This window comes from Cupressus sempervirens, chromosome 6 (assembly GCF_028749045.1).
Source record: "Cupressus sempervirens isolate cs-2001-9-10 chromosome 6, ASM2874904v1, whole genome shotgun sequence".
Taxonomy (NCBI): domain Eukaryota; kingdom Viridiplantae; phylum Streptophyta; class Pinopsida; order Cupressales; family Cupressaceae; genus Cupressus; species Cupressus sempervirens.
Window position 1 is genome coordinate 73,308,563 of NC_143123.1, and position 26,142 is coordinate 73,334,704.

The 26,142-nt window shown below is 34.3% G+C and overlaps 1 protein-coding gene across 2 annotated transcripts; it reads right to left on the minus strand.

Moving 5' to 3' along the window:
• Positions 1-2,918: 2,918 nt before the first annotated feature.
• LOC149551212 (sphingomyelin phosphodiesterase) lies at positions 2,919-25,048 on the minus strand. Of its 2 annotated transcripts, none has more exons than XM_089786790.1 (4): positions 22,938-24,831; positions 13,764-13,910; positions 13,481-13,606; positions 2,919-3,404 (listed from the first exon to the last, which is right to left on the minus strand). In XM_089786790.1, exons 1-4 carry the CDS (start codon positions 24,555-24,557, stop codon positions 3,369-3,371), a joined length of 1,929 nt encoding a protein of 642 aa, XP_089642916.1. In that variant the 5' UTR covers positions 24,558-24,831; the 3' UTR covers positions 2,919-3,368. The 2 variants fall into 2 exon arrangements, with proteins under 2 accessions (XP_089642916.1, XP_089642915.1); XM_089786789.1 differs by lacking the exon at positions 2,919-3,404 and adding an exon at positions 5,441-6,338 and having other exon boundaries at positions 22,938-25,048.
• Between the last annotated feature and the right edge of the window lie 1,094 nt (positions 25,049-26,142).

Here is a 26,142-nt window from a genome sequence, read left to right on the forward strand (position 1 = left end):
TTGATAAATCCACACTGACTTACAAGCACACCTCTATGGAATATGATACAATGATGAAATGTGAAGCAGAATCTTCTTAGGCCTTCAATTTTTTTAATTGTTGTAGATCTCCTCTACAAGTTCCCCAAAACAAAAACAAAAAAAAATTAATTACCCCTATGAAAATTCTTGGTGTCTATGATCACTTCTTCACCTGTGAAATACACAACTACAACAATTCAAGACCTAATTAATATCTTTTTCTCAACAATTAGGTTGATAAAAACCTTCTTCCAAACCCTAAACTATGTGCACCAAAATCAGTCCTCAAGATCATTGTATGCAAGTGAAACATGAATTGGATCTATCTCAAATACCTCAAGGTCATTGTCTTAACAATAAAGCATTTCACTGATCTCTCATAAGTCATTCTATAATATTATGTTATCATGTCAACCTAAAACAAACAAATGTAACATGCAACTAGGTAGATCTTCTTTATGATCACCTTGGTCAATGTAAACTACCAAATTATCTAGCACATAAGAATCATTCTAAAGCATCATTAAGCTCAAACAAATAATTAGATTTATCACACTGATTAGATCTTTTAGCATTTTATGCTTAGCCCCAAAAATATTGTCACGCCCAAGTAAAATACTTATAATTACCTTTGGATTATCAAAACTACAAACCATGTGAATGGTAGATACATAATCAAATCCTTAACATATTCCTCGCTACACAATCAAGGATATCATAATGTGGTCTTGCGCGAAATAAATATTTCCAACTATGTCAACTCTTGATATGTGACACCATAACTTCACCAAATCATCATGTCAAAACCTATAACTTGACATGAACAATATAGACAACCTCTACATCAATATCTAAGATGTGATGCTCTTCAAGCTCATTATTCTTCCAAACTATATAACTGATAACCAAATTGTATAATAAACATTTTTCATGTGCAATATCCAAACACCAACATATTGTGACATGTTGACATCAATGACAACATTTCCAAATTGACAAAAATCCCCTCCTTTGGAATGGATGGCAACATATAATGGGAAATACTATTAATGCAATACAAAACCAATCAGTACAAACAACAATATCAAAAATACATTATTATCTTTTAGTCTCCCTTTAACTCAACTTTGATATTTCTCCCCCTTGCATTACTCCTTCTAGGATCATGCTCATAAATCTAATTATATACTCTTCTCTCTATCCATCAACACCATTAGGTGCACTATCTAGGATGTATGCATTTAGGATGCTCTCCTTTAGCTAGGAACTTTCTTGTGTGTAAATATATAAACTTTCTCTTCCTTCTCTTAATTCCATCATTTTCTACTTATGTGCAACTCATCTGCAAGATATAAACTTTCTCTTCCTTTTTGGCTCATTTCCTTCTACTCAATTTTTTTCTTTGCTATTCTTCTTTTTCTTCATCTCGTAATTGTCTTTCATGCATGTTAGTTTGGTAGCTCGATTTGTTGTTCTCTCATTTTGTGATCTTGTTCTCTTTCACTTGTTGACGTGTTTCTTGCATATGCTTCTCACCCACTTTTTATCAATGAAATGTATGTACCATCTTTTCTTCATCTTTCCTTCTTGCATTGATGTCTTTTGTCTCTTCCTTTTGCATTCTGTGTTCATTTATTTCATTTTATTAATGTTCTCCCTTTTCCTTTTTTGCTTCTACTACTATGTTTCATTTATCCTTCTCTTTTGTCTCACGACTCTAAGATACACAATCTTTGATCAACCAAGGGCTTTGCACTCAATTGTTAAGGTGATTCTATCATTATGGTCTCCACCACACGAGGGAGAAAGTGGTGGAACCTTACTTTCTAATATTGTTAACACAAGGGGACCTAATGATGGCAAGGGTGCACATAGCCAGCCAAATGTCTAAGTCTTTTAACCAACTAGCCTGACACTACAGTTGTATCAGAGTGAAAGGTTGGAGAAAAGTAAGAGTGACAGTTGGAGAAGGGTCCACATGCCAAAAGGGGATGCACAAGCAACAAGAGGTGGACTCCGGTCCATTAGATGTGAGGAAGGGGAGCCATCACAAGAAGATTTAGAAGCCACGATAGCAAATGCTTGTCCTTGGCTTCCTTTCACTAAATAGCAACACCTTGATGACATGAGAGAACAATATATTGTCAAATAACTAGTGATCAACAAAGTACTTAGTAATTACGATAGCACAATAACCTCAATGTTTCACTAGGACAATGGCACCAACATATTTATAGAGCTGAAATGTGAAAATAAGTGCCCAAGGTTTCTAAAACAATCTCTCATCCCTTGGTAGACAAGTAATGTCTCAAGAAAATTTTAGGTGTCCCTGACAATAACTTTTTCAATATGTCAATATGCATTACACCCACTCACATAGACACTGGCAAATCCATTACTAGTCATCCACTATTGCATATAAGTATCTACTAAAAAGCACTCAACATAAATATAACCCCCCTAGACTAGACTTTTAAGTCCTAATATAGAATCTCCCAATCCCACCAAGAGTTAACAACCAAGGGCACATCACAAAAGCGTCTTTAAAGTCCTCCCTCAAAATGTGCACCCAAGTGACAAGTGATACATTCTCATGCTCTTTGATTTTCATATATAGGGTCCCAAAAAGTGATTTTTTTTGCAACAATGAGATGATATCTAAAGTTGGTTATATGTAATACAACCTTATGATATAATTAGTTTTTATTTATATATAATAAATAAAATGTGCAACATGAGATGAAACCAAAACTTCTAATAGTCATGGCTTAGTTATTTATCGTATTATGTCGTAGGGTTAGTAATAGATTTATTATATTGAATGGTTTTATGTATCTCAATGAGCCATGATTTTAAATCTCAATACCATATTAACTTAGCTTATGCAAGTTAACTAGTTGGTTAAAAAAAATACATGCAAGTTAACTAGTTGGTTTAGAAAAAATACATGAGTTTTATGACAATCTTATAAGTGTTTGAAACTCTTATAAGTGTTTCCTTGTGCTTATGACTCCTTTGCTACAGTTCCAACTATTGAAACTAATTATCCTAATACTGATATAGGTCACCTTATTTACTCAATTTATATTTGTCAACTTCAACTCCGTGTTTCCAAATAAAATTCAAGATGATCTATAGAAACAATACGAGTTGGATCATATGCAAAGCCTAACACGATATCTTAAAATACTGAAAACTCGTACGGAAAATGCTATTGTAAACAATGTACTTGAGTCAATCTACCAACAAAGATCCACATAATTGTTGCCAAAGTTCTCGTTAAATTGTCTTGTTCAATGCTCCAATTTATATTCCACGACCTATTGTTTATCTCCCAGCTCAACTGCTTACTTCTGGAACAAAAGTAACAGCTGCGTTTTCTCCTGTAATGGGCAGACAAGTTGATCAATTTAGGTCATATATAGCTTTCTCTAAAATACCAATGTCAATAACTAGAGTTTGAACACTTGAATCTACTGTAAATTATTAAGTATATGACTATAAATCTATTGTAAATTAATAGGCACACATAGAATATATTAATTGATGTCTATAGCATTTTTTTTTGGTTTAAAGATACTGTAATATTCCCATCACTAAACTCCTTTCTTGATATTCAGCCAACTAAGACAAACCATCATCTTATTTTTCCCTGAAAAAGTAGTGATACTACTTATAGCCTTCCTGTATGTCCCAAAAAAAAACAGAATCAACAAAAGTTTCCCTATATTCTGGTCATGAAATCTCTATGCTCTAAATTTATAGCCCCCAATTAGGTTTTGATTAAGAACCACTCTTAGCCTAAATATTTGCAATTTCGTAACTCTTGCAACCACTTAATTACATTATAACTCATGTACAATCATTGTAACACAATTTAATCATCTGCCACAACATTACCTAATACGCCCTTATCTCACTCTTGCACACATCTATATTGCACATAAGATTTTTAAGACATACACGTGCCATCATATTTTCATTAAAAACTCATTGTCACTAAAATTGATGTTGAACTTATAAAAGCCTTATTATAATTATGAAGCTGATATTATTATGTATTATTATAACTATGAAAGCTGATATTATAGTCTATCTTTATGTCAATAGGATGAATATGCTTCCTTGCTTATCTACCCTCTCTTTAATTTATTACAACCATCCTTAAACATCACACTACAAGAAAAATTAACCTTGAAAAAAATCTTATTACAACCACCTTTAAACATCGCACTACACAGAAAATTAACCTTGAAAAAATATGACAACCTTTTGTATTAACTTTGAAAAAAACATGACAATCTTTTACTACTTACAAATTTTAACCACCCTTAAACATCACACTACAAGAAAAATTAATCTTAAAAAAAATCTTATTACAACCACCCTTAAACATAGCACTACGCAGAGAAAATTAACCTTGAAAAAATATGACAACCTTTTGTATTAACCTTCAAAAAATATGACAATCTTTTACTACTTAAATTAGTCCAAGAATGAAGCTTTGTGCCTCGAACCAACAAACTTAACACTAACTTCCTCCTCCAAACAAAAACAATCACCTACGAGGTCTCTCCTTAAAATTGTTAGAAGGGCGTAGCAACTTTTCCATGTAGTGTTATATTGTGTTTTTTAATAATTCTCCGTACATTTAAATATTATATACTAAACAAAATCAGTTGCTGACTTTTAACCTTGCATGCCTCTAGAAAACAATGCATTTTCGATCATTTCCTCCAAATCATTTTAGACGTTAACTTCACATCAACAATGCCAGACAACCTCGTATGGCAATTTTCTTGAATTGGCTCTGATACTCGAGTGTATCCAATGGATTCACCTCAAACCGCGCCCGTCTACACCCCCACATATTCACTCAATCATTTTTGAATCAAATGGTCTTCAACATTACGTATCCAACGTTTTCCATCATAATGTTTTATTACATTTCCTCTTTCGTGGCTTCTACCCACAATATGAATAATTTTATTGTTTGTGCTTTTCTGTAAATCTCTAAAATATTAGAGAATCTTAAATATTTTTTCCCCATCTTTCAATTCTTATCCCGAATAATATATCAATTTTGTAGGCACTTATTTTTTCTCTCTCTTTTTTAATGCACATATAGTGGCCAGTCCACCATCTTTCTGCAAGCCCATAGTTCTAGTTCATTTTGTTACTATACTTCTTATTCTTTTACCAATTCGAACACTGAAATCTTCGAGTCCTTGTTCATAACCTTGAAAAATCAATATAGCTTAAGAACATGATGACATTTAAAATGGAATTGTAACAAATTGCCAACAAAAAGATCTCAAAGTCGACCTTAATAAACCTTTTCTGAATGTAAACAAAAAGCCTCTATATTCCGAAACATTTGATACAACTAACTTTATAATTAAACTACAAAATTTCCTGCTGAACACAATCCCTAAATATATGTTGGGGACACTTTATAAAATAAGGCACCGATATCAAGATGCAAGAAAAACCATGTGTACAAGCATTTGAACTCTTTTACAGGGGAATTTATCTACAAGCTCTCAAGGTACTTGTATTTCTTCAGAGACAAAACTTCGTTCTATCATGGACTGTTTTCCTGATAGCTATCAGAGAAAAGGCTAATTTCCCAACGAAGACTGGTTTGTCGAGAATAAAAAAGAACAATAAAACTTTAAAATCTTTGTTAATATAACAAGTACAATACAAGTACACACATGTAGCAATACTTTCTTTTCAGCCAAGATTCTTAAATTTATCCGCCAGCCATTTCTTCTGAGCATGCCCCGTGCACCTTGCAAAAGCCATAAAGAATATAACATGAAACATGACAAGATTTTAGAGAAAAGATTTGTCCAAGTTTTCCAGTTGGACAGAATATCCACAATAGAAACCTCGTCATCTATGGGGATCTCAGCAAATGTTGGTTGTGAAGAAATTGTGCTGTCATAAAAATTTCCATCCCTGTCACTATCACCACTATCATCCAGCCCAAGTCTTTTGTTCAACCAATCAGAAAACCTAACAAGAAGTCTTGCCAACCAAGCAACTTCAGTTTCTCCAATTGGTCGCCTCATCCAATCACCTTTATATTTAACATCTGCCCATGTATGACGTCCCAGTCCCGAAAGTTTCATGATAGGCACATCTTCCCTACCGGAAACATACGTACATGCCATTTCATTACAGGAACCAATTTCAAATGAGCCAAATATCTTAGTTGTTAGAGCTTTGAGTGCTTCTAACGACTGCAGATTAGTTTGCATCTTCTCTGGAGAACTTGTCTGGATCCAAGCCTCTGCTCTCAAAATTAGAATCTGCATAAGAAATACTAGGAATCAGCTACATTTAGATTCCACTGTCAAAATGTAACAAAAAACATAAACGCCAGAAAGATGAAAACCAATAAGTCGGGGGGCTGGAAAGAAATGTCTGAAAGAAAGTAAGATAATGGCTTCATTATCAGAATGACGTTAAATTTTGGATTAAACAAGAAAAACAATGTCATGAATAAAACGACTGAATCAGAATAAACCATCCACAGCTGCACAACTTACATGCCCACACCACACACTTTGTTCAATGTAATAAGATGAACGATGAATAATATAAGGTAAAAGCCCAATTGAATCCAAATTAATAACCTTCCCCAGTAGAATCCAAGTCACACTTATCCTGATAAAATCAGATCATTAATCCTCCATATTGTAACGATAGAAGTCACTGTTACACCCACATAAGCTCATTTTGAATGCCATGCATTAATGCAGATTGAAGGCTATGGGGCAACTTAAATGCACCCTTAAGGGTACATTCCCAGTGTTTTTTGTTCATTACCTTTAAGCCCTATGAGGGTACATTCTTGCGGCACTGTAGATGGCACCCCCCATGATGACATATTTTCAGGAAATGCTTTGCCACTGTCATGTGCTCAAATCACAATAAAGGTGATAATAAGCATATGCTACATATTTATAAAAAAATTAGACCAAAGTACCCTCATTATTCACCATAACATTTGTTCCTCACATTTTGTAAAATATTTAGACCAAATTACGCCAAATATTCACCTTTATTCCTGACATTAGTAGATGGTACATAAGGATATGGCTAAATAATAATAAAATATTTAGGCCAAATTGCACCAATTAATCCTATCAGTCTTCTATATCAAAAAATGAAAGATTATTTTCCTGCTGTGCTTAACGGCAAAAGAAGAGGCACTAATTCTGATGTAAAAACAGTAGAGAAGTGCACAAGGAGAATCTTTATCCCACATTCGTTAAATTAGATATTAGAAAGGTTGCCTACAGACTCAAAGAGTACCAATGAGCCACATTTAACTCTATTTATCTACAATAATCTAGGCTGTGGTCTCAGTGGGTGTGTGGCAAGCTCCAGAGATGATAATCACGAGGAAAATTCTAGCATGACTTAGGTTTACAATCATAAGACATGCCAGAAGCTTATTAGCCCACATCATAGTCAAGACAGCCCTTTAACTCACCAGAGATGCATCATTAATTGTTGAAGCCGTGAGTCCAAATGCATACAAATACTGTATAACAACAATAAAGTAAAATACATAAATGTTAAATGTAAAGTTTAATCGATCGTTGTTGGTGGTGAATAACTAAATTGTATTTCTTCTTACTTATATCTTTTACTGATAATAACTATTTATGATGTGTGCAGATCTTCTTTCTACAATGCTGATATAGATTTAATTAATTCAAGATATCTATACTATTCTGATTTTCAGACTGAGAGCTATATGCCACTGTTATTGATATGATCTTTGCAGTTTGAATTTCACATATATATATATATAGAAACATGATCATGTAGGGGCATGACCCTACGTGGTCATGCCTCAATACATATCTGTAGTGCTTTGGAGAAGCACCGCTTCATAACAAATATCATTAGTAATACATCTGACATGATTTACAACTCACCCGATACTTGCCCAAGGTGATCGCTGGTAATGTCACATAATACATCTGTAGTCAACGACAATCTGCATTCGATACAAGGGTGGTTTAACAGATTTCCACCGATATAATGATCGGTTACTTTGCATTGATAATATATATTTTACAGCAGTTAAAATATATATATATATATATATATATATATATATATATATATATATATATATATATATATAAGTATTATAATCAACCCTTCATAATTATTATATAATATTATCATATATTATATTTTCTTCACTTTACTATGAGGCTAACATTCTCAACGCTCCCTCTTTAGCAAGGAGGGAATTGAAGAAGGGAATTGAAGAAGATATAATACAAGATTAAACACCACTTTGAGTGGTCTATCAAGTTATGGTGTCTGGCAAAATCAGGCCCAATGAACCATAGCGATTGATTTTCATGGTGTCCGGCAAAATCTGGCCCGAAGAACTATAACAATTGATTTTCATGGTGTGGCGAAATCTGGCCGGAAGAACCATGATGTTATCAAGGTGTCCGGCAAAATCCGGCCCGAAGAACATTGATAACACTTAGCTCCAACACTTTTGGTGTTAGAGATAGATCAACTATTGATAAGGTCATCAACTTTCATAGCACTAGTTTGCAAACAAAATAATTTTTAATTATTCATGAATATATATAACTTACAAATGTATTTACAAAATTGTCCTACCAAGTTTACCTCTAAGTACTCTATTTTCAACCTTGCAAGAGGCTTGGTGAAAATATCAGCATCTTGCTCATTTGTGTTGATGTAAATCAGTTTGATAACATTTCTGTCAACCATGTCTCTTGTGTAATGGTAAGGAGTCTCAATGTGCTTTGATCGATTGTGAAAGACAAGATTAGCAGAAAGTCTGATGCAGCTCTGGTTATCACAATGGATCACCATGGGACTTAGTTTCTTTCCAAAGAGTCCAAATAATAGCTTTCTCAACCATACTGCTTTGCAAGCTCCCATGGAGGCTGCCATATATTTAGCTTCAGTGGAACTCAAAGCAATTATTGGTTGTTTTCTACTGAACCAATATATCATTGCTGATTCGAGGCTGAAGCAACACCTTGTAGTACTCTTGCGGTTTATGGAACAACCAGGTCACATACTACATATCTATAGTCAATGATAATCTGCATTCGATACAAGGGTTGTTTAACAGATTTCCACCAATATAATGATCAGTTACTTTGCATTGATAATATATATTTTATGGCAGTTTATATATATATATATAAAATCAACCCTTCATAATTATTATATAATATTATCATATATTATATTTTCTTCAATTTACTATGAGGCTTACATTCTCAACACTCTCTCTTTAGCAAGGAGGGAATTGAAGAAGATATAATACAAGATTAAACACCACTTTGAAAGGTCTATCAAGTTATGGTGTTCGAAAAAATCTGGACCGAAGAACTATAACAATTGATTTTCATAGTGTCCGACAAAATTTGGCCCAAAGAATTATGATGGTTATCAAGATATCTAGCAAAATCCAACCCGAAGAACAATGATAACACTTAGTTCCAACACTTTTGGTGTTAGAGATAGATCAGCTATTGATAAGGCTGTCATCTTACAATAGTGAACTAAAATATATGAAAGATCGTCACCTTTCATAGCACAAGTTTACAAACAAAGTAATTTTTAAATATTCATGGATATATATAACTTACAAATGTGTTTACAAATTTGTCATACCAAGTTTACCTCTGAAGTACTCTATTTTCAACCTTGCAAGAGGCTTGGTGAAGATGTCAACATCTTGCTCATTTTTGTTGTGATGTAAATCAACTTGATAACATTTATGTCAACCATGTCTCTTATGTAATGGTAAAGAGTCTTGATATGCTTTGATCGATTGTGAAAGACAGGATTAGCCGAAAGTTTGATGCAGCTCTGGTTATCAACAATGGGTCACTGTGGGACTTAGTTACTTTCCAAAGAGTCCAAATAATAGCTTTCTCAACCAAACTGCTTCGCAAGCTCCCATGGAGGCTGCCATATATTCAGCTTCAGTGGAACTCAAAGCAACTGTTGGTTGTTTTCTACTGAATCAAGATATCATTGTTAATCTGAGGCTGAAGCAACACCTTGTAGTACTCTTGTTGTTTATGAAACAACCAGCTCAATCAAAATCAGTTTATCCTTCAAGTTTAATCTCAACATTTTTGTACTTCAACCCAAGACCAATAGTGCCACGTAGATATCTCAAGATATGTTTAGCAGCCATCAAGTGAATTTTCTTTGGTTCACACATGAAATGACTTCAAACATTGGTGGCATAGCAAATATTAGGCCTAGTATTTACTTTGAATTTACAGCTGCTTCTTTTAACTTGTGTAGATTTGTTTCCATTGGAGTTGCTAGGGGTTTGTTGTCCATCATCCCAAATCTAGTCAAGATGTCATGGGTGTACTTCCCTTGATGTAGAAATAAATGATCTTTCTTTTGACATACTTCTAGACCCAAAAAATAGTGTAGTAGGCCTAGATCCTTCATTTCAAATTTAGCTATAAGATCTTGTTTGCATCTAACATTAATAAACTTCACCTATTACTAATAAGTCGTCAACATATAAAACAAGTATTAACATGTCACCATTAGATATTTTGAAATATATGTTAGGATTGGCTTCATTTTTTGAGTATCCTAGTTTAGAGAGGTAGTTCTCTATCCTTTCATACCAGGCTCGTGGTGCTTGTTTAAGGCCATAAAGAGCTTTCTTTAGTTTACATATATATATAGATTCTTATCTTTTATAACAAAACCTTCAAGTTGTTCGATATATACTTCTTCATTAATGACACCATTCAGAAATTAAGTCTTGACATCCATTTGATGTGTCTTCTATCCTTTGGAAGTTGCAATTGCAATAATTGTCTTTATTGAAGTGTATCTAGCAATTGGAGCAAAAATTTCCTCATAATCAATACCTGGCTTTTAGGAGAAACCTTGAGCAACAAATCTTGCTTTATGTTTTTCAATACTGTCATCTGAAGCATATTTGATTTTGTATAACCACTTCGATGAAACAAAAGATTTGTGTTTTGGCCTAGGTACAATATCCCAAACATCGTTTTGTAATATGGATTGATATTCTTCGACCATAACATCTTTCTATGCTTGACAAGATAGGGCTTCTTCAATAGTTGATCATTCAGATTTTGTAAGCTCAGTTACTAGTGCAGTGTAACAAGATTTATTTCCAGTTTTCTTGCTCTCTCTAGAGATTTCATTCGGTTCAAAATTATTTTCTTCAATCATTTTCCTTGTCCGTAAGGGTCTTTTCTTGATAATTGCTTTGAAATCTTCAAATTTCAATAGGACTCCATTTGATTCTGTGACTTTTAGAAAGTAAGTCCAGGTTTTCCTAGAAAAATCATCAATGAAGATTATGTAGTATGAAAATCCTCCTAGGGAAAGTGTTGGCATGGGTCCACATAAATTGGTGTGGACTAGTTCCAAAATTGTTTAAACTTGTGTTCGCTAGGAGGAAAAGGTTTTTCTACATTCTTTCCTAGAGCACATCCTTTACAAATGCATATATGGTTTGAACTTAAGTGTTCCAGAGGTGATTTTTCCTATATTTGGAAGTGTATTCCATCCAATATGCCTGAGCCTTAAATGTCATATTTCATTAGGGTTTCTTACTTCATGATTTAGAGCTTGCTCTTGGATGTTACATAGTTTATATAGAGTTCCATCCCTAGACCCTATGGTGATAGCATTCTCGATGTTAAGAGTTTTTAGGCCAGTACAATACTTTGTCTCTATTAAAGAGGACTTGATACCTTTCATCAACAAGTCCAAAGATGGATACTAGATTTCTTTTTATGCAGGGTACGAATAAAACATCTTTTAATTTTAGAGTAATCCCAATTTTTAATTCTATAAAGCAAGTCCCAATTCCTTTAACTGGATAGGTGGAGTTATCTCCAATGGTGACTCCTTCAGTGGTATAACTTCCAAATGTTTCAAACTTATTTATGAATCATGTTATGTGACAATATGCACCACTCTCTATTATCCACACATTTTCGTTGGATTTCATCTCACTTGATAGAGCTGAGTACAATAACAGATCTTCTTCCTTTTTTGCTTTGGCTAAGAATGCTAGAACTTTTTCATTTCTTTTGTAATTTTTGTTTCCTTTTCGTTGATCATTTTTCTTTCCTTTGAATTTTCTCTTCTTCCTTCTGTTATTAGAGACTGAGAAAAAAGCTTGATTTCCTCCCTCTTGATTTGAAATGATCCCTCTAGAAATTAGTCTTGATTCTTCTGAGGTGCAATCATTTTTTAGTTGATCAAGGGCTGGTATTGATGGTCTACTAGCGAATTGGATGAATGCTTCCCAAGATTTAGGTAATCCTCTGAGTGTTATTATGGATAATTCTTGATCTTCTACTTTGTTTCCAATAGAAGATTATTGCTTTTTTATTTCGGAGATTCTTCCAAAGTAGAATGAGATTGACTCTCCTTTATTCATTTTTATATTCATGAGTTGATTTTTTAATGTAAGCAATCTACTTGAGTTGTTTATCTCAAATGTATACTTAATTGTTTTAAATACTTCAAATGCTTTCCTGAGGTTTGATATGGAAGGAAGAATATGATCTTTTACTGAATCCACAATGATCTTCTTGGCTTTGTTATTTTGTCTTTTCCAAGTGGCTTTTTCTGCCTCGTCTTCAGGTATTGAAATGTCTGATTCAATGAATGATTCCAATTCCAATTCCTCAAGAATTGTAATAATTCAAATTTTCCATGAGAAGAAGTGTGTTGCTCCTTCAAGTCTATCCTCGACTCTCACATTGTTTTTCATGATGTCACCTTTTTTTAAAGAACTTCAATTAGCAATCTCTCTACCAATTTGGCTTTGATACCATGTAAAGTTTAATCGATCATTGTTGGTGGAGACTAACTAAATTGTATTTCTTCCTATGTATATCTTTTACTGATAATAACTCTTAATTATGTGTGCAGACCTTCTTTCTATACATATCTGTAGTGCTTTGGAGAAGCACCGCTTCATAACAAATATCATTAGTAATACATCTGACATGATTTACAACTCCCCGATACTTGTCCAAGGTGATCGCTGGTAATGTCACATAATACATATCTATATGTCAACGATAATCTGCATTCGATACAGGGGCTGTTTAACAGATTTCCACAGATATAATGATCGGTTACTTTGCATTGATAATATATATTTTATGACAATATTTATATATGTGTGTGTGTGTGTATTATAATCAACCCCTCAAAATTATTATATAATATTTCATATATTATATTTTCTTCAATTTACTATGAGGCTAACTTTCTCAATATTATACACCAAAAGAAAACTACAATACAAAACAAACAATTAATTAAGATTTAAGGATCCAGAAATTATAATTGTATGGCAAATCCTACCAAATTCTAAATCCTACATCTAACAACTCACCTTCAAAATTTGATGGCCTCCATATTGACTAGCGTTGAAAAGTTGCAATGTCGGAGCACCCTTTTGCGAAGATGAGAATAATGCCTCACTTTCTTTTTTAAAACCAAATGAGTCGATCTCCCATTCCTATTTACAAAGATAAGTTAAAATGCGGAGAATTAAGCAAACCAAAACTATAAGTTAAAATGCGGAGAATTAAGAAAACCAAAACTTGGTGAGACTAATATGGTAGAAGTAGCAAATGGATTCTCTTCATTTTAATGAAGGTTATGCAAAGAAGAACCTGTATCTGCTCTTGAATAGCTGGCACAAACTTATGCAATTTGTCAGAAGTATATAAAGTATTTCCTGAAACCACATTATTGTAGGCAAACTCTATGCTTCGAAGAAGACTCAGAAGCTCCCATGATGATGCCAAAACATTTAACACCTGCAAGGTGCAGGCAAAGTGGTTTTTTTCATTAATACAATCATAGTAAAAGAAAAGTAAAAATAATTGAGAAAAGGAAAATTGCAAAACCGGTAAAAGTTTAAAATACAAATTTTGCATCTTAACAATTTTGAATTTATCATATATAAGTTGATAGTAATCCCTATCTAATAGAAGATGAACTGTAACCAAATTGATTAGGTTTAAGACTTCTCAATTTACAACAAATAAATCTGTTTTAAGACTAAATTAATGGAGGCACAAATTGTATTCCAAGTGCTGTAGAAATGTGGAAATGCAATAAAGCAAGAATGCTGCTTACAGCGTGAAGCTAAAAAACATAACACAAACTGAAAAAAAACTTTGTAAGAGTTATTGATATCCAAAGTCCAAACAAATAAAACATCAAAATATCAAAAGACAACACAAAATGTATTGAGAAACTTGTTTGCTTGCAAATCCCAGAAAAACCTAAATCAACAAAAAATAGACCGCAACTAATACACTGCAATTACCATGGGCAATGATTTATAAATTCACCTGAATAATAAAATATTGACTAATACACTGCAATTACCTTGGGCAATGATTTGTAAATTCACCTGAATAATAAAATATCGCCAGTATCAGGAGGGCATCAATATCTTATTGAGGCTCATGACTTTTATTCAACTCGTCAACTTATCAAGTCGATAAGAACTTAAACATCAACTAATCAAAATTAAAAATGTCATTTATTTGCCAAAATTTTAGTGACAAGGCATTGGTAGTACGAAGTGATATGGCCCCACAATTTGTCAATTTTATACCAAGCTGAAAAAATTGCATAAATTATCAAGAATACCTACAAAAGTACAATACTTTGTGAGGTACTATACAATAGAACTAGTTAAACAAAGAATTTGAGTTGGACTATATCCGGTCAAGGTTTTATGGAACTTTAAATTTGATAAAGCAGCATGGGGGAATTCAGGCTGTGCTGGGACATGAGTGGTATTAAGAAGTGAACATGTGAGTTCTGTTGAAGTGTTTTCCTTCTTCGTTGATTTGAAAACTAATTTTTATGGACTAGACTTTGTTGTCTTAAAGGTGTTTCCTTCTTCCTTGATGTGAAAACTAATTTATATGGACTAGACTTTGCTGCCTTAAAAGTTGTTTCCTTTTTCCTTGATTTGAAAACTAATTTAAATGATTTAGACTTTGTTGCGTGTGAAAGGTATGAAAATGCCTAGTTCTTCTACATGTGAAGAGGTTGAATGTGAATTTGAAGATTGTGAGAGGCAAACAACAGTAGAATGGCAATTTAAAAAGCCCCATCGATGGAAAACAAATAAGCAACAGAAAAGAGCTTTGAGAAGGTGGTTTAAAAATATTTGCCTAAAAGATGGAAGTCAACTGCCTAACTAATTGCAGGGTGAAGAAGAGCCAGTTTTGGACAGCAGCAAACACAGACTATAATGAGTGGCAAATAATTGCTAAATGATGTCAACAATTCTAGTCCACCAACATCTTTCAATTACCACATCGCAGCATAGTTTGGTTTCTTATGATCTTCTAAAAAAAGTTAATGATTGTAAAAAGTGTATCTCAAGGTTAGTGAGAAATTTATGTCAGCTGTGCCTTCGTTTGTTTCTAACCATGGGGGTTATAAAGTTCTTATTTCCAGAGAGTAAGTTGGGAGGCAAAATTTTGTAAGAGTTAGTGCAATATACATAATGCAAAGTTGCTGGTGGTGTAATGCATAAGAGGCAACAAGTATAGATAGTAAATGCATGTGAGTAGGACTGGCAGCCAACAGGTAGATATCAGCAGATTATAGAAGATAATTTGAAGTCCTTTTTCGGAATAGAAGATGCAGCAAAAATGAATTTTATTTTATCAGATTAGGTAGGGAAGGATTAATTTCAGGGGACAATGTTAAACTGGAATATGTATTAACTTCGTCCAAAGTTAATATACAAATTAATTGTGGAAAACAAGGAGATCATAGAAGAGGTATTACATTTGCTCAGCCCATTTTCTCCAATGGACTTCTGACAGTAGCCTGACTGCAGCGAGTATTCAACATTTTTCTGTTAGAAGATACAAGTTAGGAGGTGGTTTAGACCATAGAAAAAGTGATTGATAGAATAAAGAAATTGAGAAGTTTTGTGCAGTGCAAGTTGCCTAATCAAAATTGGATACAAGTCAACTGAGGGAAATAAATACATATTGCAGCATCAAGACAGAATAAAAATTAAGAATACCAAATAGCATGTATAGAACAGAGTGACTCTTGTTCAAAAGGACTACTTTGATTAGGACTATAACAATTCTGAATACAAATATAGTAAAATGTAACATCAAGTATTTCTAAATTTATTGGTGAAGTTGAACAATTAGCCAAAAAGTAAAGAAGTTAGTAAAAATCATGTTTTATTGAAATTATGAATCTGTGTTGCCAAGAGAAGTGTCTCCCATAGTAGAGACCTTGCCTGAGACATCTCTGGTTACAGAAGGCTTCCAACTGCGGTCACCCATAGACTACAATTGTCTCCTACACCAATAAATAAAGAGAACAAAAACATAAAAGATAAATGCATTGGGAAGCTCTAAATAGACAATCAAGCTACCCACAGAAGGGAAAATGGAAGCAGACACAAGGCAGGAAGACTGCAAGTATTTGGTATTTTGCTATTTGTAGTTCTATGCAAAACTCTAAATATTTATATTTTCTATATTCTTGCTTATGTTCTTTTAATTCCTTTATGCAGACTTTGCAGTATACTCAATGTGGCTAGATTCTACTACAATTGCTTTTAATTCCTATTTGGTTGTGATGATACATTTTCTTTCTTCATTCTTGAATGTCTCTATTTGTACTCTAATATATATAATCTAACAGAATAACAAAAGTGTTTTATGCTGCTTTACCGGATTTGCAAATGGCCCGCACAATGTCTGGATCCACACACCGCAAATCTAAGAAACCCCACAGGATAAAATACAGATCCTGTGTGGATCCAAGCCGGATCGGTCGAGGATCCCCACAGACCCAGAAAGCACGGATCCACAAGGACCCATGGTGCAAAACAGGAAAAGTGGGACCAAAACTCGGAAAAGTTGATTTTCTTTTGTTTTGTTTTTTTGTTCCAACCTTTAAATGACTTTTATTTGGTCTTCACAAACATATTTCATCATTCATTTGCTCTCTCCATCTTGCAACTTTAAACTGAAGTGATTGTATTTGAAGGAGATCAGATGTGGAGAGACAAATACTTCCAAAAGGCAAGAGTTGAGTGTTGAATGTATGCATTTCAACCAGTCTTTAGTTTTTTCATAGATTGTTTCAAAAACAAAGTTTCAAATTTTTACCAAGTTTTTGTAATAGTTTCTAAATAATGTTTTTTTCATTTTTGTTATAGATTGCAACAATGAGTAGTCAAAGCTCAGTGGGTGGGAAGGGATCTCAACAATTTAAATTAATAAAGGGTCTCCTTTATGGAGACACTAAAAAAGTTTCTCAATATATTGGAGGTAGGGGTTTATTTGGAAGTGAAATTTTTGCAATGTACAATATAGAAGTTCCTACTCTAGAGTCGAACTTCATTTTTTTGGGACATAGGGATAGAGGGATTAATGTGTGAGGGACCAGATAAGAAGGGGTTACCACTTGGGCAAATAGAAGCATTCATAAAGAACATGAAAATACTGACAAAGGGAAAACAATGTGCGTATTCTGTGAAACAAAAAACAATGACAACACCCACTTAACAAACCTCTAGACATCCCTTCTTGCCTATGCCTTCTAGAGAAGATGATGAAGTAGAAGAACCACAAATCACCACTCTCAAGGAGGCACATTAAATAAGACATTCCAAAATGAGTCGAGCGATATTGCTGATGAAAGAATTGGATGGACCTCCATGCAAATGGTGTTCCATTCAACTTAGTGAGATCACTTTATTGGACAATGATGGTGAAAACAATAAATAATGCACCTTCTAGTTACCAGGGCCCTAGCTTTGCAAGCCATGCACCACCTTATTGCATAATGAGAGGAAAAATGTAGAGGTCCAGCTAAAACCAATAAGAGATTCTTGGGTTCAAATAGGTGTGTCTATTGTCTCTGATGGATAGAAAGATTGCATAAATTGTCCCTTGATCAAAGTTATTGTTGAGTCCCCCAAAGGGGCAATATTTTTTAAGGTGATTGACTGTGGGGGAAGTATAAGATACAGAGTTTATTGCCAGGTTCTCATTGATTCCATAAAGGCAATGAGTAGTGATAATGTTATCCAAGTATTTACAGGCAATGCAAAAGTTTGCAGGGCTGTAAATGCTTTGGTAGAGGCTAAATATGATCACATCTTTTGGACACCATGCATTGACCATTCCCTAAATTTGGTGATGCAAGCAATGGGCACCCATATAGAATGGGTGAAGAAAATTTATGAGGGAGAGGAGATTCAAATGTATGTGACAACCCACCATATGTCATGAGCAATTTTCAATATTTCTCCAAATTGGAAGTATTGGAGGCAAATTTTAAATTTTAATTTATGTAGTTTTATTTATGATTTATCATTTTATGTCATGTTTTACATGATACAAATGTGTTATTTACTATTAACATGTTTTTAGATGGCTGAAAGCTGTTTTGCATCACACAAAATCGTCCTTAAACGACTTGTGAGGGTAAAACATGCATTATCACAAATGATTATTAGCAATCAATGGGGCACTTGGAAGCAATCCAATACAAGGGCCCAAAAGGTGAATGTAATGATATTAGATGGTGCTTGGTGGGCTCGTGTGGATTAGGTATTGGAGTTCATTAAGCCTGTCAGGTTTCGGTTTGCCGACACTAATAAAACATGCTTGGGGGATCTATGGTCCCATGGACACCATGTTGGAGAAAGTAAACTATAAAATTGGTAAATTAGAACACAATCCTCTATCCTTGTTTAATGGGAGATGTCTAAAGTCTTAATTAATATAACTTACATCAAGATAACTTACATGAACATCATTTGAGATACCAGGTCATACAAAGGTGAGAGAATGATCCTGAAAACACCTTATACAAAAATGTGGAAACAATTGTCCTTCACTGCTGGAACAAGATGACTACACCTTGGCGTCTCCTAGCTTGTACTCTATCTCCCAAATATTATAGCCCGGAGTCCTTGCTATTCCAGGTAGTGTGGCACCATATAGAGATGTTGAGATTGCTAGTAGGTATAAGAGGGCATATAGTAGGATCTTCAGCGATCCAAAGGTAAGGGTGAATGTCAGGACAGAATTTGGATTATTCATCTCAGCAAAAGATGTAGACCCTATTGTTGTCAACGACCAAAGCAGAATGGATGGTATTACATGGTGGCTTCTTCATGGGCAAGATTATTTGTAAATGTGGTCAAACAAAGCAAGAGTTCAAGCTAAGGTATATGTTGATAAAATTTGAAGTAGATTTCAATTTATTAGTTTATGCACTTGATTCTATCTATATTTCCAAGCATCCATGTGTTCATGAATGTCGATGATCAACCAAAATGGATTCCAATTCATATTGTTGTTAGTTCCAAACATAATAAAAAATGCACTCCAATTAAAATTGCTTAAACTCTCATTATGTTTTTTGTTTAAAAGTTCAAGTTTCATTTTTATGTGTAATTAGTGTCTTGAAGGTTTATTTTGTGTGTACTAATTTTGTATGATTTATAATCTTCAACAGTTGACATAATATTTAAGATTACTTTGTTTTTATGATATTTACTTATAAATTATAGAGTATGTAATGTCCCCTTTCTGAAATAGGACTTAATAATAAAAATAAATATAATAAATAATATACTACAATATAGCATAACATAATTACATACAAATTCAAGCAATCAATCTTGGGTGGGCTGGACTGTGATATCCCCTTTCTGAAATAGGATATACTAATAAAAATAATAATAGAGTTTATTATAAAAAAATAGAATATATAATATAATATAATAACAAATTAATTAAGTTTAATGAAAGGTCAAGAGGCATGCAATGACTCCCTCAACATAAGATATAAAGGGAGAAGATTCATTTAAAAGGGATATATGGAGGAAGGAAGAATTGATCAAAGGAATTGAGGAAGCATTAATTGAAAGGTGGTAGCTGTGAAAGGTTGTAACATTATGAAAAGGTGCGACTCTCTCACACATTCAAGGCTATAAAGGGGAGAAGGTACTGTTGAGGAGAAGATTAAAAGGGGAGATCTATTTGGAGAATAATATATTGTTCTCAAGGGAGACAATGAAAAGTGGTGACTCAATTCTAATGAAAGGTCAGTGACCCTTCCACCAATAAGGTATTAAAAACATCATCTGTAGAGGGGATGGATCAATGAACAGCCGATTGGAAAATATGCTCTGATAAGAAGAGCAAAATAAGCTGAGTTTGCCACACAGTAAGATATAGCAGCAAATATCTCTGGAAATAAATTGTTATGACAAATATAGAATCCTATGATGCTAGTTTGTGCTTTCAAATTCATAAGTGGTCTGCATCACCTAATATATACCAATTAGTGACCTAGTAAACATAGTAGCAAACAAAGCAAGGAAAGGCATTGAACAGAATAGGAATAAATTGATCAATGAGATCTGACCCTGAGTAAGAAATAATCAGCCATAGAGCTGACTAAGCAATTTACAAGTGCTTTGGTTAAACCAACTTTGGGGACACTACAGAGCATAGTTTATAAACTTAAGAGTTTGAAGTATTTCACTTTTATTTATTTTTTATTTAGCAAATAAATGCACATAAGATTCATCATCTGCAGGTTCTTGTCCTCTTATCTTTCAAAAAATGTCATACTATGGTTTTTCTTTTAAGGGAGACCCTCCTAACAACTTTAGTCTAATCAAGTGATCCCTTGTACAGTGAATGAATATTGTGACATTTAATGTCTATACCAATACCCCTCTCTTGGCAACTACAACTGACACCCCCCACCCCGAACACACACTCCTTCGACAAATTCATGCCCTCTATCCTCTTCAAGAACCATAGCCATCAGACACAAGAAAAGCATTTAGTTCAATGAATATGAATCTAGATCAATTGGAAAGAGGACTCATTTTTAACCTACCAATTCTCCATATATCAGTGCTATATCCCTCCCAAAGGAACAAGCAAGATAGTTGAGTGTCGTTATGCCTACTAATGTGAAAGGGCAAGGAGAATGATATAGTGTATTTAAATAAGCGTAGCAAAAACTAGTTCTTTAAGTCAAGGCAAGCCTTAACATGTTATTTCATCCTTTTCTAGTTTTGAGAACCAGCCAACACTCACAAGATGATGGAGAGCTCACAACGGTGGCTAACTTGGCAATGACTTTGCCAATATGCCCTCTTTTCCATTATTGTCAAGTTTAAGCAGAGATTGGAATTCCTTAATAAATTATTGATCTTGCTATTGAAATAAATAATGTAGCATATAATGCTTACACCAAGAACCCTCTCTTGTCATTATGGTTATTTTGAAGGTACTTTTCAAACAACTATAGTCTAAATACTCTAAATAAGTAATCTATTGAACAATACGAAACAAGGCAAATAAATAATGTGTGTCCACATAGTGGTAAACACAAACAGGATCTAAAAATGGCATGAAAAAATGTTGATTGAGCAATATGTAAAATTTGTTGCTAGATGGTGCTATAAGTATAGGGCATCCAAGCTTTCCAAGTTTTCATGGAGCACATCAAAAATACTATATTCAATGTTTTCCTCATTGTTCTTTGTAGACCAAGGGCACATTAAAGAAACAAAATGGGAGAAACAAAGGTTTTTCAGGGTTTTAAGGTGGTCAAGAAATTAAAATGAACTGAAAAAGTCACACAACTCTAGAAAGTAAAATGGCTTCAAAAATGTACATGTACTCTTATTGTTGTCTTTTATTTGTTCCTTACTAATTCCAAATATTTCAAATGCCACATATCCAAACATGCAGCACATCAAAAACACTATATTCAATGTTTTACAACTCTACAAAGTAATGGTAATTGCTTCGAAAAGGTATAGTACTCTATTAATGCCTTCTATTATTTCCTTTAATTCCAAACATGTCAAATGCTACAAATCCAGTCTCTGCTTAACTCGATTGGTGATTCAATTTCAAATTCAGTTTCAAAACAAACTGTTTGCCTATGCCTATCATTAATGTCATTTAGATAGGGATGCCAAAAGACCATGGAAGACCATAAAATTGAGCTTGAAGCTAACTCTTTTAAGCAAGAAGCAGTTGTTTATTGAGGCAGGGGTCCCATGGAGGGGGCTTGGGCTCTATTTTTTGGGAGTTGGAGGTCCCATGGATCTTTTTTTGGGGGGCTAAAGTTTTAATTAGAATCTTTTCCTATTTTATAGGAGCCCCTACTTTTTAGCTTTTTCATTTTGAGCCGATGAAAAATGGTTGGGGCTAGAATTAGCCCCACCAGTTTAGGAGATAATTTTACCACTTGTCAATAACCCATTTTCATTTTCTGACAAAAAACAAAATAATCCTGCCAAATTTATAAAGAAATACAATTTTTATATTTAAAATAATGTTATCATAAATTAAAAAATTTAAGCAGTTTCATTTTAAAGTTCATGGGACCACCAGCTTCCTTGTTTTTAGGAGCTAATTTTTCAAAGGGGATTCCATTCAAAAACTCATGAGACCTCTTCCCTTTATTTGTTCCTAAAAAAACTCAGCGACACCCACTCTATTTTTAAGCAAGCGGGTGCCCATGGGACCCCAACCTAAGTATGGGTGCCATCAAAGTATACACCAAAAATAATTCCAACAATATAAGAAGCAATAAGACCTTAAAAAAAGCTGTCATTTGACTAGCATAGCTGTAGAACAAAGTCCTAACCTTGCATAGAGTATTTAATTTTCATAATGTATGTAACATTCCATATTGATTATCTCAGAATTGTCTTGTTTAAGGAAAATAACACGATATTAATCTATTAATTTTTCCAACTAAGGGCGACAGGACAAAGAAATGGAATGTACCTTAAGTGTCATCTGAAGAACTGCCTCTGTATCAATGTGGACAAACTTGTTGGCGAATGTGAGAAAATGGCAAAAAAGAGCAGTGTAAAATGGATAATTTGCTAGGACATAATCTTGCCATTGTTCGTTATATCGACTACCATCTCGACTGTCATCCATACTTTTCCGTGCATGAGAAACCCCCGAATCTGCACCAACTTTTTGTCTGTGAAGTAAACCACCTGACAAAGTAGACAAACCTCTGACTGGATCCCTTAACATCTTATTCTCTGCCTCACAATAGCTATCCTCATTACAACCCAGCATCGACTGCCTAGCAACGATACTATTCCATGGCTCTAAATAGTCCAACCACAAGTCAAGAACAGAGGCAAACTTTTTAACACATGCACCTACTGGCCAATAAAGGAAAGCCCTCAAAATAAACCTATACAAAGGCCGTTGCAAACATTGAAACCAAGGACTAAGTACAGTTGCAGCTCCTGAGGATGAAGTGAATGATTTGGATGTCCGAAAGTCGCTCCACAAAGGCATTTTGCATTTGAGGCCACTTTGGTAGGAAATTGATTCATCTTGTGGTGATTGTAAATTGCTATTCACATAATTCACCAATATCTTTACAGCCTCTGTATGGTCGGCACTAGGCGGAATGTATCTACAACACTCATCCTCAAAAGACAATGAAATATTCAAAGACTTGCAAACCAGTGAGGATATGGGCGATGAGTCCCCGTCAACAAGCCAAAACTCTACAAATGTATGAACAACAAATTCAGCGCGAGAAAAATCATCATGACCCTTTGTGAGACGATGGTGTAAATATGGCGATGGAGATGTCGATAAAGATTCACAATCAGATACAGGCACAAACGCATGCAGATAAAGATTCACAAGGTGCAAATAAGGCCGGTAATTGACCTTTTCTGGCCTTACCCTGCCAGGGCTAGAGTGCAAACTAGGCAGTGAAGGGGACCATTTCTCCAACCGAAACTTTGAGATCCTCCGCGCCCCAAATTTCGACATCTCAATTGACTCAATTTCATTCTCACTGCTGTTATCTTTGCATAAAGCATAATAAGCAAACCAAAACATAAAGTACTCAAAAATATTCAACTGCACCTGGAACAATTCAGCTCCGCTGACACCATCCTCATTCAGTCGGTACTTGAATAAAGCAGGGCAAAGCTCAGACAAAACATACAGACCCCTGTCTAACAGAAGAATTGAGCGAATCCAGGCCGGAAGACGCTCTGTGGGAAAAACATAGCGCACTAAATTCTGCTCATCAGCTGCAAGCATCGAACAAAACAAAGGACCGGAAGGCGATAAAAGATTCACAAGAGCAGAGGCGGAGTAATCGCATGTCTGGGCAATCCATCCACCACCGACAAATTGCTGAGATGAATCTTCGAATCCGAAGATTTTCCGAAGCAAGACAGGGAAACAAACCACATAGAATTGACGGCATTGGTCTGTATTGTGCCTCTGAATAAACGACTCCACGAGGCGGCACGAATTTTCAATATCAGCCGGGGAAGAGCTGCTCAGCAACAGAGCGCTTAACTCCTGAGCTTCGTACGATAAATCCATTAAAGACGAGGGCGGAGAAACAGCTGACATTTCTATAAACCCTAATGCAAATAAACCCCCTTTAAAACCCTATGCAGAATTTTTCTTGCAGGTTTCGTTGCGATTGCTTCGAAGCGGGGCTTTTAATACGGATTTCTGAGTCTGTTTCATTTTAAATTTTTGCACCGCCATTGCTTGAGTGGCCTTTCAAGCTTTCGCCATCCGCTTTCTTTATCCATGGAGCGGTGGCACGTAGTGGTGGGGAAGGAAGCATTGGCGGAAACACAAATTATAATTTTTCCATGTTTCTTTGACAATGTCGGCCCTACCCATATCTTCTTTTGATATTATCTTTACATATTTACGGCAATAAATTCCGTTTGTTGTTTGCAAGTCCAAATTATGCTACAGTTTAGATACATTTCAGATTATTGTTAGTTTTTTAATCTTTACATGCGTGTAGCAATAAATTCCCTTTCTTGTTTGGAAATTTAAATTATTTGGAAATTTATACATCCCATTATTAGTTGTGCCCAGCAGGTAACTTATGGAAGTAACTTATGGATTCATTTATACCTTAAAAAGTTATACTAATAACAATTAATAACAATGGAGAATTAAATTTTATTACGGCAAAATATAATAGTTTATTTTCAACAATATGATTTTTCTAATTTCTTATTGGTTTGAGTAATTAGAAAAAATAATTTTCTTTACTAAAATACAAAACAAAATTGATAACATAATAAGAATTACAATATAAAGATATTTTTGATACCATTCTAGAAGTTTCGCTAAAAGTTCTACATGTTTTAAGAGATTGGCAAGCAAAGCCGCCCAATGTTATTGATAAAGAGGTAGTCGAACAAACCATTAATCAGATTTTGTACTACTATAGTTTGATGTTGGCCTCCTCTATAGTTTCTCCTACCAACACACTATCACTCAACCCCAATTTTTTTTATTTTTGTTTCTTGTCATACAATTTCATTTTTTGTGGCTTGTTTTTGTAGTGGTGTGCTCTCCATTGCACTCTATCTCTCTATCTCAATCGCCTAATCACTGATAATAGAGTAGATTTAGGAAATTTTTATGACCACGTAATACCCATTCCTTGATATCCATATCGGTAATAATTAATGCTCAAAGGATATGAATTATATATTGTCCCAATATTTTCCTTCTTTGTCTACATCCAAACTTTCCTCCATTCGGTAGCCCTAGAAGTTCATAGCATCTCCAAAGCATGGCATCTTTAGCTAAATTGTCTCAAATGAATAAGAAAAGAAAAGAAATTTGCAAAGATGAACTTTTGAGTATTCCCATTATTATACAAAAAAAAGGACAATTAGGCCCTCTTTTTGAACTAAGGAGAATGGATGTCATCTTCTACAGAATATTCACCAAAGATTTGGTTCCTTAAAGGGCTCTGGCTAGATAATCTATGATGGCCTAAATGAAATTGTTCGCGCTACACTGTAAGAGGCATTTTTATATCCTTCCCTTCCCCCGACTAAATAGTATGATGTAACATGTCATACCATAGACTATTCTTTTGCTTTGCTAAAAATAACACTAGAAGTATCTCATATCATTCATGAAGGGTGAAATAATTGCAATTGAACCCTGGTTATTC

Excerpts from the sequence above, each read along its gene's own strand:
- LOC149551212 (XM_089786789.1), bottom strand. The coding sequence starts at position 24,557 with ATGTCAGCTGTTTCTCCGCCCTCGTCTTTAATGGATTTATCGTACGAA. Across the intron at positions 13,911-22,937 it reads TTCTTCAGATGACACTTAAG|GTGTTAAATGTTTTGGCATC; the intron begins GTACATTCCATT and ends TGCACCTTGCAG. Across the intron at positions 13,607-13,763 it reads CTATTCAAGAGCAGATACAG|GAATGGGAGATCGACTCATT; the intron begins GTTCTTCTTTGC and ends CTTTGTAAATAG.